This window comes from Lathamus discolor, chromosome 3 (assembly GCF_037157495.1).
Source record: "Lathamus discolor isolate bLatDis1 chromosome 3, bLatDis1.hap1, whole genome shotgun sequence".
In the NCBI taxonomy this organism is placed as follows: Eukaryota; Metazoa; Chordata; class Aves; order Psittaciformes; family Psittacidae; genus Lathamus; species Lathamus discolor.
The window spans coordinates 92904170-92918091 of NC_088886.1; the positions used below are offsets into that span (position 1 = coordinate 92904170).

The window sequence follows — 13922 nt, forward strand, 5'->3', positions numbered from 1 at the left end:
GTATAAATTGAAACCTCATGCTCTGGTGTGTAAATTACACTGCAGAATTGAGAAATGGCCTCTCTGACTTCCTATTTCATAGTGGTTCCTTACAACAAGGTTTCAGAGTCCCTTTTAAACTTGTCATGCCAGTCAGAGATACACAACAGTGTGTATGTGCTGCCCTGGTCTCATGGGGAAGTTTGCATTGTTTAGTCATCTGTATTTAATGATACCCCATACATTAAATATGTTCTCTTGCGGTTAGCAGGAATGGTCATATGGTTCTAATTATCAGCATTTTTAATTTAATAATATTAAAATGGAAGTTTAGAATCTCTTTTTTGGAGGTAGACACTGTGATTGGTCTGCTGGTATTGTATCCAGCATTGTGTGGTCTGTGGAAAGCGTGAAGGCTTGGTTTTGTGGCAAATACATTTGAACTGTGACTAAACCAGCTCAGTCTGAAAGATGAGAAAGTACTCATGTTAGCCTCCAGCCTCAAGAGCTGGGGAAGAACAGTGGTGGCCCACATTAATGAGCAATTAGATATAATTTTCTGAATTTGCTTACACAATCTGCTGACCTTCCAACTGACCTGTAAAAAACGTTAGGTTCCATGTGAATACTCTCCTTGGTCTGGATAAAAATAATTGGACTTGTCAGTGAGGTATTAAATTCTTCCCCCTCCAAGATAACTTTTTCTTTTCTTCATCAGAAGATGAAATTGTTGATTGAAGACCCTTCACAATACACATTTTCTGCTTGGTTTGTGTGAAGATGGTGACTAGTGACACTGGCTAAAAAACTGTGCTTTAGTTTTGCTGCTTCTAATATAGTTGTATAAATTATTTGTTGCTCATGAAGTTTTGATACTGCAGTTTGGCCACTGCTAAACTGTTTCTGCACTCCTTTTTATTTCTGGGATTTTTCATGGTTCAAGACCTTGCTTCTGTGTTGTGATTTTTAATTTATAATTTTTCCCTTATGTCGGTAGGCTCATTAAGAGCCCCTTCAACATCTGGAGCATCTCTTCCTTCTGATCACCTGACATACAGTCCATTTGGACAGGGAGATGTGCAGAATGGGATTCCAGCCTCAGCAGCCCCGATGCAGAGGTACATACAAGAAGAAGTTATAACAAAGGCATGCCTTGGTAGACCTGTGCTAGGTCTAGGCCTTTTAGGATCTAAACCAAACTATACATACATTGTTTTTACTGTGGTAGATGTTGACTTTCTCTATTGCTGACTTACTGGTTTAGAACAATGTTTTGTTGTAGGGGTATTAGACAATGAGAATCTCTGAAGATTAAAAACTTCCAGAAGGGAATGAGCATATGTCAGTGACTGATCAAAACCACTTCTCCAAAGACTTTCTTTGTGGTAGTCATTTTCCCATAAAGAATTTTCTGATTCTCATAGTCTGTCTTCTTTTAAAACAATTGTGTCCACACTACCATAGTATTTGATTCTTTGGTAGTGTGAGTTGATCTCTGTCCAGAGCATGTTGCTTTTTGTCATTACGGAGTAATTCCTTAGCACTGGTTCTGAGTCCTTTCCTGTCCATTACGGATCCCTGAGCTATCTTCATGTAAAGCTCTTGGGCACCTTCTCCAGAAAGATATTGGCATTACCTTTGTGGTAAAAGTAGCAGCAGTGCCCACTGCTTCATTCTGATTATTGGTTTTGGGTAAGGTGGTGCGTTTTTGCTTCCCTCTGCACTGTCAGTGGAGTTTTGAAATCCTTAAAGCAACAGAGCATTCTTACATAACTGTGCAGGCCTTACTGTTGCTCACCTGTAGCCTCCATGGCAGTATTTCTGTTTTGTTGCTATAACTGAAATGGAATTAACAAAAAATGCTATAAATATAGAATTTGTTTTTTAAGAATGGGGGGGGGGGTGTTTGTTTTTTTGTTGGTGGTTTTTTTGTTTGGTTGGGTTTTTTTGGGGGGTGGGGGTTGTTTTGTTTTGTTTTTTTATGAAATGGACTGAAGTCCATGCAGGATATGTAATTATTTTTCCAAAACTGAGCTACAGTGCTTCATGTAAATAACTGAGACCCAGCTAGTGTTTATAAAGCATAGAGAGTAACTGCTTGTATAATGGGGAATCCAGTGACGTTTCTCATCTTCCTTCTCAGGCCACCTGCTTCTCAGCCGTATCTGCCAGGCTCAGCATCCATGCCTGTCACCCAGACACCTACGTTCCAGCAATATGGTCCCCCCCCAACCAGTGTACAGCAGCTCAGCAAGCACATGGCAGGGATGACAGTTGGCATTATTGCAGCCTCTGCTCCTCCCCCAGCAGGACTAGGATATGGTGAGGTTTCCTGGCTACAGAAATATGTTATTGCTTTTCAGTTATGCTGGTAATTTCATAAAAGATTTGCTCTTGTCAATGATTCATTACCATATGGTGATGGGAATCTCTGGGTGTTGAAATTCTAGTTTCCTCCCTCTTATACAGTGTTTGGACCTTCCTCTTACCTTTCTACCACAGGTGCCCCAAGGCCACCTACCATGCCAGGCCCACCACTGCCTGGGCAGACAGCTGCTGGACCACCAGCCTCCCAGCCTAATCATGTATTCTCACCACCACCTCCATCATCTGTGTCAGGGCCACAGCCTGGGCCTCTCATGAGTGGCCTCCATGGACCCCCTCCTCCAACTCATCCTCCTCAGCCAGGATACCAAATGCAGCAGAACGGTGAGTATTTGTACTTGTAGATATTGTACACTATATGTGCTCTCTGTGTACTGCAAACTGAGAACTGGATTTCAGTTTTGTTATTTGTGGGCTTTTGGTGGCACTTCAGTGTTTCCCTGTGCTCATGTCTCAAAGGCAAATCCAAGATAAACAATAGGATGTGTCACTTTAAGATACTTGTCATACAGGTTTCAATCAGTTTAATATAATTAAATAAATCCTAGCGTACTTGGCTAAAAAGTCATTTAGTAGTGAGTGCTGTAATACTACAAGAGTTTGTGATCAGAATTTTATTATGACATTTAATTTGTAGAACCATTCACATTTTGTGTGTGCTTATAAGTAGTATCAGTTAAGCTTTCTGAATTATAAATGGTTTTGACTGATTTTTAATCAGGAACATTTACAGATAGCTAGGATAAAATAGTCATGTGCAAGTGTGAGGATTGAGAATCCCATTCCCCATGCAGTTTTGCACAACTGGTCAGGTAGATTACTTACAAATATCTGTGCAAATTGTGATGAACTGTAGAAACACTAATGCATTATATCATGGTGTATTCCATAACTGCAAGAAATTGTCTAAAGTAATAATATGAAATAAATTCAGGTAGTTAACAAAACGAAAGAGACAATCACACATTAACTTATTACTCTTATTTCAGGCAAGCCAGAACTGCCTGAGAAAACTCCTTGCATACCTTTATTTTGAGGAATTACGGGCCATCTGCTAGCTTACTTGGCAGTTCTGTGTGTACTTTCTAGTAGGCAGTTCTGCAATTTAACTTAAATATTCATAGTGCATGATCTTAATGCATATTGTAATCATATTATTCTAAAAATAGTTGTGTTAGTACAAAACCTTGTGTTTCCTTAAGTGTGGTTTATAGGAGGACTGTCTCCATCATTTTACTGGATCACTGATAGAGATGTACAGGTCTAACCCGAAACACTGATAAGTATATTTAATCCTAATTAACTGAAAACCATGTGATTTTCTTGGTTTTTTGACAGTGACAGGAAAAGTGGGAAGTGCCAAATAACGAAATTATGAGTATTAGCCACTGTTTGATTTTGCTGTTCCTTTCTTGTAAAGGTTCCTTTGGGCAGGTGAGGGGTCCTCAACCAAACTGTGGAGCAGCCTATCCAGGACCACCAAATTATGGAAGGCAACCTGGACCACCACCTCCACCCAAACGCTTGGATCCAGATTCCATTCCGAGCCCTGTAAGCTTACTTTGTTCTTACCAGTGTGAACTCTTCCGTAGTGTTCTTATGTAAAACGGAACTGACAAAGACCAAAGCTGAAAACAAGTTTCTCGTTCCAACGAACATCAGTCTGTTCTCCTGCTTGCTTTTTTTCTTTGTATATCCGGCTTCAGTCTTTTGTTATGAGTGATCCAAGAAGCAATATTTTTCTTGCTGACTAAAGGAAGGCGCTGCATATGCAAATGTATGCTCTACTTCCTCAGGTCTTTTTCTGTACTGTGTTACATGTTGAGAATCCTTGAGAGCTTTGATTAAGCTTGTTTCTCCATTTTTGGATTCTTTCTTAATGGCTTACCATGGTGAAACAATTTCAGGTTTTGAGGTGACAGTCTATGATCCACCTTTAAAGTACAGTTAACAGGAGATGACTAGCATTTTTCCTTTCACTTTTCCTATAACTTGTCAAAAAACAGGTTATCGGGTTATTTGGTCATTAAGTCATGACACAACTTGAGTCAAATATGGACAACTTCTCAAACTGGGATTATCTTTCAGAACACAGGTTCAAGAAAGGACAAGCAGTGATACGCAGTGGTTAGCAATGATGAGTAATATTAAGCCTGACAGTATTATTGCTACTGGTCTACTGTGCCATTTCTTCTACTGCTGCCGATGCTGTTCTGTTATTGGCTCAGAAGGCCACAGTCATTTGATAACAGGAAACTTTTCCAGGGCAGTGCTTACAATGTTTCCTCTAAAACTATAATAATAATTTAGTCTTGAGTTACGTCTTAGATCTGGACTGGTGCTGTTCAGAAGTTACTTGTATTCAAAAAAGATTATCTGTTTAGACTCCAGGTTTATGTAAAGTTTATGACCATATTTTTTTCACAGAATATAAGAAGTCTTTAATTGGTTGTCTGCTTCTCTTCTCTTCCACTAAATGAGATCTCAAATGGCTTGTGTCAGTTGCCTTCATTTTAGCATGTACTTAAAGCATAAATCCCCAGTTTCTAACCAAAATAAGCATATGAGCTGCCACTTCTGTTAGCAGTGTGTTCAGAGCAAGGCTGGTTTTGGAATCAGTCTGTGCTGCAGAAGCTGATGTTTCCTGTTGCATGAACCAAGTGTATCTACTTCTAGTGCTACAGGTTTGGGTAGAAAGAAGTAACACTATTACTTTTTGGTTTATTATTCTCTTCTTTTTTCTCTTTGTCTTTTGTTTGGTGTTTTTTTTTATTTTTGTGGCACTCTTTTTTTTTTATTTAAAAAATAAGCAACTTAATGAGCTGCCACCCCAGCAGAAACCCAGGCACAGAATAGACCCAGATGCAATTCCTAGTCCAGTAAGTGCTGTATATGTATGTAACTGTAGTTTGTATGTTGGTGAACATCTGTGCATGCCTGATACCTGAACTTCACCTCACTAACCCTCCATTAATCCTTTACCCTTTCCTTGCTGTCTTCTGCTTGCCTTATCAAAATGAGTAACATTACACCACAAAAGGCTGTTAAAATCTTCTCTGATGAATGGTGAGGCAATAGAAAGCAGAATGTTTCAGAAACAGATCATGAAGAATGCCTCCCCTCCGCTTTGTCTGATCTTTAGAATATCTCCTTCATCAGATTCCAACTGGCACTTTGGTGTAAGCCATCAGTATAATCGTCTATACAGTGAATGCCTTATCTTAACATACACACGGCATGAGCCTTTGTAGCAATGTTTTCTACGAGTTTTGAGCAGAATTTGATATGTCATGCTGATATACCAGTACTGGGCTAATGCCTTGAAGTTTGAAAATTGCAGATGAACTGTTTTGATGTTAATTCTTGATATAAATCTTCTAGTAGATTAGTATAAGGCATGGGGAGCTAGAAACATTCTGTCATTATCTGTGCTCGTACATAACCTTTACATTTTGAATTTGAAAATTTAATGCTTATGTGTAGAGTATCTTACCTAAAGAAAGAACAAAGTAGCTACCTTTTGGATTGGAAGGTAGGAAAAAGCCCACACCACATTTGGCTTTGACTTTGTTACCCCTGTATCACTTCTTCCTCATTTAGTCCAATTTGGTCTTATAACAGGTACGAGCATTGAGATCACCAGTGTCAGTCAGTAGACTTTTGAAATGGGACTAGATTTGTCCTAGAGTAGTCACTGTCTTATACTATGGGAGACTTTCTGCTGACAACTTGGATCCCTTAGTGAGAGGGTAGAAGGTCTGCCATGCAAACTTCTGCATTTCGCAGTTTAAGCAAAGACGTGTGTTTGATAAGGCAGAATAAGAAGAATGACTGATAGCTTTAATGCTTTCATTCAAGCATCAGCATGGAAATGTAGTTAAAACTGCGTATAACTACAGTTCTCTGTTCTTTCACAAAGGTCAGTAGCTACTTCAGTCAATCAAAACTGTTTAATGTGTTTCCATTATCTTAAGCATATTTGCACCAGGAAGTAATGAGGACTTCCACCTGAGCTTGCAAGCACCTATCTTTAGGTTGGAGTTACTGTGGTTAGAAATAAATGCATGCTATGGAAACAGTGGGAACATACAGAAAGGAAAAGGCAGATTATCTATAGAACTTGAGGCTTACAGAAGCTTCTAATTTTAGTTTGGCTAGGACTGGTATAGGGGGGAATACTACCAAAAATTCCTCTCTTTATCTGTGTTTGGCTTTTGTGAGTTCAGATCAGGCCTTAAAACACAAAATGTGCTACTACTTGAAATTCTTGGGGGAAAACACTGCTTTACAACTTACTATTTACAATTTATTGTTAGTCATTCAGTGCTAGTTGAAATCAGACCAAGAGGTGACTGCTTGACAAAACTTATTTGCTTTAGATTTCTTATTTTTAGAGGTAGTAATGTTTGTCTCAGGTCCCGTTTTAATGCCTTACAGATACAAATTTTATATTCTATCATGCTTTGAAACCAAGCCTCCAAATAATTAATGTTGTGTCTTCCATCATAGATTCAAGTGATTGAAGATGACAGAAATAACTGTGGGTCAGAACCATTTGTCACTGGAGTGAGAGGGCAGGTCCCACCTCTTGTTACTACAGATTTCTTGGTCAAGGATCAAGGTAAAATATCTTTCTTTTCCTAAACAAACAAAACACAAACCCCAAAGAATCAGTGACAGAACTGAATATGTCTTTAAAGGAAAAGTTTGAGGACTGATTTCAGTGGCTGGGGATGTGTTTTTTGCCAGCAGAAGCTTGATTTCAAGTCTTGTGTTGATTTGATCTCAATTTAGACTCTTCTGATTGTTTGGTAGCTAGTGACTGGTTTGCAAATAAAACATGTTTTCCAAGGCAGATATGTGGGACCAGCACTAGCAGGGGTATCAGAAAGCAACAAATTATGCCTCTTCTGTAGAGCTGTATCAACAACAGTTAAGTACTGAAATTTGCTAGCAATATTTTTGGTTTGAATTGGACTGGGAACTACATTTGTTTTTAAATTGAGTGGGATGTCAATTGGTCCACGGGCTTCATAGAGAAAGGATATTTCATTCTTTAGGTGCCTTTTTTTTTTTTTTATTTAAAGCTCCTTCAAAACTTCAGAATCCAATTCTACAATCAGATGCTTTACTCTTCAGCCAAAATTACAAAATTGACCAGTAGAAATGTTTTAATTCAGTTTTCTGCCTATAGTATGGTTTAGTCTGCAAAAAATTACATTAATGCCTTTTTAGATGTTCAACTTGATGTAAAGTCAAGTTCGTTTGTTTTAAGGTCTGAGTTATTATAAGGTTTGAGTTATTATATGTAACTAATCATAAAGGGGTATTTTGTTTGAAATTCAAGTCTTGCATAGATTGAAATGGATTGCTTCAATAAGATCTTACCCTCAGTTGAGTTTTAGCCACAAAGACTTTCTCTGTTTCTGTTCTTGAATATAAACTTGACTTGTACTGAAAATTGTGGGTTTTTTTCCTTTGTTCCTCAGGTAACGCAAGCCCCCGCTACATAAGATGCACATCTTACAATATTCCCTGCACCTCAGATATGGCCAAACAGTCCCAAGTTCCTCTAGCTGCTGTCATAAAACCGCTGGCTACTCTACGCCCAGAGGAGGTGAGAACCATATGCAGAGTTTCATAGGCACTGTATGCACTTTGAACTCATTAGGAGAATGCTGTTGGATGCCAACTTTAACAGATATGTTGAGAAGGAATGTTTAGGTGATGAAGACTAGATAAACACTGATTCTTAAGCAAGCGTGTGGTAGAGATCTGTAAGGCAGGCGAATGACATGTTCAAACTGTCTGGGATTTCTATCATTAGAAATTATCCAGGATAATTCCAGCTTTTTTGCAGTAACTGTTGAGCACTGTCACCACATAACCAGAACGCTAGGATGGTTACAAACATGTGCACTCCCGGTTAATCTCAATTTCTTTCTTGACCTAAAGTATTTGAATGGTTACTAATCACTGATTTTAAGTCTCTTCTAGGATGTTGTGTAATTGAATGAGAATGTGTCAAGGAGCACTGGTTAAGCTGTCTAATGTGTGTGTACAGGCACAGCACTGTGTGGGATGACAGTACAAGACTTGAGTACTGGGCACTGCTGAGCTTCACTTGTATTTCTGTGCTTCCTCTGTGCAGCGCTTGTTTCCTTCTAGGTGTAGTGTGTGGTCATCTAGCCTTTCACCCTGGTTGCTGAGAACATGACAGTTTCAAGAATATTAGAGCTAGAACTTTTGTTAAGTATTTTAAATACCCTGGCTACTGTGTAGTGTTAGCCTGCTTGGAGCAGTGACATAAAGACAAATATGTTTGTTAAATTTGAGTACATATATTTTCAGCGTTCTGTGTCCTATAAAGTTTAACTTTTGCATCTGCTAAGCAAAAGAATATTCTCTGGGCTTTGAAGTTTGTTTGGTTTTGTTTTTTTTTTTTTTTTGCCTGTTGCATTTTGTTAATGCAACTAAACTATGGCTTGGATTTTGAAAACTGGTTTGTGATAAAACTGAGTTATGAAGTTAATTCTTGTATTGCCGTATTGTGGCTGGAGTTTACAAGGAGACGGAAGGAGAATGTGATCTTATTTGAAAACACAGAGGCTTATGGAGCTGCACATTTTTAGAGAAGCTTTACAAATAACTAGTTGTTAGGTCTCCTGGTGTGTTTATGCTTTGAACAAACATTTGTGATAGCCAGAAAAAACAAGGCTAGGATCGAGGATCGAAAAATTTCCCTGGAGACCAGTCTGCTTCTGGAAGTGGGAAGTTCTTTATGGCAAGATCAAACTCCCTGTGGAGGGACCCTTCTAACAGATGAAGAAAGCTCAGCTGTTCAGAACAGTAAGACTGTAAAGAGAGCTGAAGCTTAACATATCAGTGACGAGCAGATAAATGTCTCATGAAAAGACAGCATTCAGGTAAATCTACAACATATAAAAATTCATCGCCTGGTTGCCAGATACAGGGCTTTTGTTCAATGTTAATGCACAGTTATGAAAGCAAAGCTTGAGGCTTCAAAAAGAAGTATCTCTGTGCCCTCTGGAAGTAGGTAGTTAGTGAGAAGTTATGCGTATCACTGCATGTTTTCAGCACCCCTGTAGTGATTGCATGTGTGTTATTGGGGAGAGGCTGAGGAAAAAAGCTTATTGTATCAAATTACAATACCAACATTGCCTGGCAGTTAGAAAACTTCAAATTTTGTTACCTCTGAGGAGGTCAGCCTGAGCGATAGGTGCTGAGAAACACTGGCTGCAAAACCAGTGTATTGTCAATAAATGATTACGGGGGTTGAGTGAGAGCTGTGACACATCTGTGGCATGAAGAGGAAGAAAGTGACCAGGGCATTTGTTCAACTCCTGCCCAACGAGTATGTTGTCTCTTAAACATGATCAGAGACTGAGGGTGACAGAGAGAATTCAGACTGGACGCCTTTAGTGCAGAAATTTTGGTAGTAATTAGTTAAACTTTCTTTTGAGCTAGATTCTTAGGTATGAAAGGTGCTTTTAACTGTGAATGCAGCTTGTAGCTTGTGTGAGTTCTGTCTTTATCGTTTTAAAGTGCTACTTGTTTGTTCTGAGGTTGAGAAGATACAGAAGTTGCTAAGCATCTTACTCATCTTTGGCTGCAAAACCAATATATTATCTGTAATAGTTCGAAAATGGTATTGCTATGTAACAATTCTGGGATGTACTTCAAAAATAAGTCTTATCAGCTGAAATTATTCCTGAGATGGTCCAGATGCTCTAAGTTCTGGAGTATCTGGAATGCAATAACTGGCTTCTATTTTGTCAAAAAGCTTGCTTATTTACAAGGAGAAAATATAAAGAGGTGAAGAGTTTATTTTAAAACACCCAACCTGTGGTGAAATGTAAATTGTGTGCTCACTCCCATGAGGTTATCACAGCCATTCTTTGCATGGCTTCAATCTTTTGTGTTCACTTGGGACACATCTGTGTGAAGTAGTATTCCTGCAAGAGCTAATGCTCCTCAAGCAGGCCACTATGGAAAGTAGTGCAGCACCATGTGGAAGTACTTGTTTGTATCTGAGTGGGATAGCCCATTAATGACTGCAGCCCACAAAGAACTGCTGTGCTGGAGCTTGAGTTGAAAAGCATTTACAAAATATTTGCTCGGGCTTCCCCACCCCTTGTGCTCTGTCCCACAGCTGCCGAAATGCTAGATCCTATGCAATGTGCAGGAAGGTAGTTTTAAGCTCTGCAGTATGTGTGGTTGCTTCTTTCTAATCATCATGTGACCTTTCTTTTTTTTCTTTTTTCCCTTGATTCCACAGACCCTTCCTTATTTAGTAGATCATGGAGAATCCGGTCCTGTCCGATGTAATAGGTGCAAGGCTTACATGTGCCCTTTTATGCAATTCATTGAGGGTGGAAGGAGGTTCCAGTGTTGTTTCTGCAGCTGTGTCACTGAGGGTAAGCAAATAAATCTTTATCATATTAAGATTATTTATAATGTATACTGTGCTTTAATGTGTGTTTAGTCTTGTAAAAAAATTGTTATAAGGTATGTTCAGTGCTCAATTCTGAAGTTATGTTCAAAACAAGTAAGTGCTTATGCACTTGCTTTTAACAGAAGTTACTTTTAGAATAACGTATGGTGTTTTGAAAAATTAGTTATGCTGTTTTCTTGAAAGTGGTATTTGAAGGGTATTTGAAACTTGCATTTTTGTATGAGATGTACATCTAGTCAGTAGTGTGAGTTAGGATTTTTTTTCTCTCACGAAGCCTGTTTAAACACTGCTTAGAGACGAGATTGCAGCTAAATCTGCTACAGCTGAGTAGGTGTGTTCAATATATGTCAGTTAATCTTAGTTGCTCTTCTAAATGATTATAAAACATGCATCCTTTTAAGCATAAGTCACTGTGTGCTGCTCATATTATGACATCTGTAGATTTGTTTTGAAGGCACAGTGAAATGTAAGGTACAACAAACCTTATGGTGATGTTTTTGAGTGTCTCATTTGGTAGCCTGGTGGCTTTTAATGGACTGTTTGTTCTTATCACCTCAGTTATGCTGTACAACTGTTTGTACAAACCAAATGGGAAGCTGACAGGAACTAGAAATGGCCAACTTTAAAAAATGTTTGTCTGGTGATTTTCAGCCTGAATGCGTTCCCTGTCTGCTCACTCAGCAGCTGTATGAATGGCTGTACCCATAACAACTGAGCAAGGGCAGAAGAGGGAGAGATGCTCAGAGACTGCTGATGAAAACAGTGCTGTGAAAATACAATGTAGTTGTACCTAATGTGTAAGAACTATTTCTGGTTTCTTTGCAAAAAAGAGTCAGGTAACTAGCTATTGAGTTAGAGAGGAGAAGAGTGATAAGTGCTTATGTATAGTCTTAATATCACTTTTGTTTTCTTTGAACTTTTCTTTTTGAACTGTTGAAACTTTTAATCTTTAGAATACTGTAAAGGTGGTGAGTACTATCGTTACAGGTAATCTCATTTTATTCTTCCATAGAGCTATATAGGCAGCTATAGCTGGAATATATTTTGTCACCCTAGCAATTCTGCAGAAGGAACTCTGTCATGGCAATTCTTGAGTCACAAGGGAAATGCTTTTCTTGTTTCTGCAGCTGACGTCTGTAGGCAAGAACTTAGCATAATTTCTATTTACTTTCTGATGCCTTGTACTAGTGTGAAAGTATTGGGTGTTGGGGATGTGGTTACACTTCCAGTTCTTCCTCACTGGGGCTTTACAATCCACTGTAAGAAGTACCCTGCTTATTCTGACAACAGGATTATGGCAGTTTCTGCATGAGAGAATGCCTAGAAGGCTTGACTCCTGTCCAGCATGGGAAAGCAAGGAAAAAACTAACTTGTAGCAAAATAAGAAGCCTGAATTGAGTCAGTAATATAGCCTGTAGTTTGCCTCAAACTTTATTGTAAGTCATTTGTTGCTACTTGTAGAAGATTGTTATATTTTTTGTTTGAACTAGATATTTCAGAAGAATCCGAGGAGCATCTCTGATATGAAACATAAAGTGAAAGGAGATTCAAGAAAAGTACAGTAGTGACTGTACAGTGTGTCACCTGTTGTATAAGACAAGCTGGAAGCAGTTTGTATTTCTTGGCTTTAGTGATGCTCTTAAATTGCATTAATATTTTTAGTAATATTTGTGTGCTAACAGAGAGTGCAAGCTAGCTTTCCTGGAGTTTTATTTGTAACAGCCATTGTCATGTTAGCTCTCTAGTCAGTGTTTATCATAGGCATGTCACTGGACTTAATGATTTCATTTTTCATTTCCCAGTGCCACCTCACTACTTCCAGCATTTGGATCATACTGGAAAGCGAGTAGACTTCTGTGACCGACCTGAGTTATCATTGGGGTCTTACGAGTTTCTAGCAACAGTTGACTATTGCAAGGTAGAGTAGTATGTGTTTGTTACTGTATTTTGGTTTGATTACAGATAAAAAGACTAAAAGTCAGAATGTCATCAATTGTCCAGGGCTGCTTTCTACCTGGCAGAGATGATTAACAGCATTACTTCAGCCCACTTCATTGTGTAAAATAATGTGCACATCTGCTTACTTCCCAAAGTAGAGGAAGTCTTGATCACACATAACTTTATGGTAGCTGCCACTCTCATTCTCTTTTGGAGCTATATGAGCCGCTATAGTTGCTGTTACCTTAGCAGTTCTGCTAAGTGACTTTCTTGTGGTAGTCCTTGGGGCAGAAGATTGTCAGAGAGCTTCAAAAGAAGAGCAGAGTAACTATGCAGTGTGCTACCTGTTGCATAAGGCAGGCTTTACCTATTGAGCTTAAATTTCAAATACAGCCATAGTGGTTAAAAACACAAGAATGGTGTGGAAAGATATATTATCAGAGCTGGTTCACTTCTAAGGAATAGAAAAAATACGTGGAAGGTGTTTATTAAAGCAACTTATATCTCTGCTGAAATAAATGATGGGGAAATAGATGTCTAAATGTTGCAGCTTTATACTAGCTACCTTCTAATGCCTCACCTTTACTTCTATTTATGGGGAAAAATAATTGTCTTGCTTCTGACAGCATAGGAAGCATTATTAGTTCAAATGAGATGAAATCATCCCAGCTTTTCTGAAAGTTCTGTTTATCTTTTGTTCTGTATGTGCCTTCCACATGACCTATAGATTTCAGAAACCTGTTGACTGAAGCAAGCTTCTCTTTGCCAAAGCAAACCTGATACTTAAGTAGAAGGGAAAGGTTGCAGTCCTCAAAGAGGAAAATGTTTTGCTTTGTATTAATGAAATCACCTATTACAAGTCTGGTCAGACTCCAAAGTCTTGAGAATTGGCAGGAAACTTCCCTGTTTACTTTCCGTATCTGGCCTGGTCATATAAATAGATGATATAATTACATTAGTTAGATATGTATATATATGTATATATACACAATTCTTCACTGAGCAATGACAAAATCAGTCTAGGGCATGTTATACCAGTTCATTTCAAGCACAGTGTGCTTACATGTCTGTTAGTTGGGCAGGGATGAGAGAATGACCTGAAGAAACAGATAGTCCTGAGTAGAAAAGTACATAAAAGCTATTA

The 13922-nt window shown here is 38.6% G+C and overlaps 1 protein-coding gene across 3 annotated transcripts in view; it reads left to right on the forward strand.

The window, feature by feature from the left end:
• SEC24C (SEC24 homolog C, COPII coat complex component) overlaps positions 1-13922 on the forward strand; it is a 36199-nt gene that overhangs the window by 12390 nt on the left and 9887 nt on the right. For 2 of the 3 annotated variants that reach the window (XM_065670613.1, XM_065670615.1), the window contains 9 exons: positions 977-1097; positions 2123-2301; positions 2482-2688; positions 3785-3915; positions 5175-5243; positions 6874-6985; positions 7854-7981; positions 10664-10802; positions 12643-12758. In XM_065670613.1, the coding sequence (XP_065526685.1) occupies positions 977-1097; positions 2123-2301; positions 2482-2688; positions 3785-3915; positions 5175-5243; positions 6874-6985; positions 7854-7981; positions 10664-10802; positions 12643-12758 (1202 nt within the window). The remainder of the gene's footprint in view (positions 1-976; positions 1098-2122; positions 2302-2481; positions 2689-3784; positions 3916-5174; positions 5244-6873; positions 6986-7853; positions 7982-10663; positions 10803-12642; positions 12759-13922) is intronic. The other variant, XM_065670614.1, reaches the window with a different exon arrangement.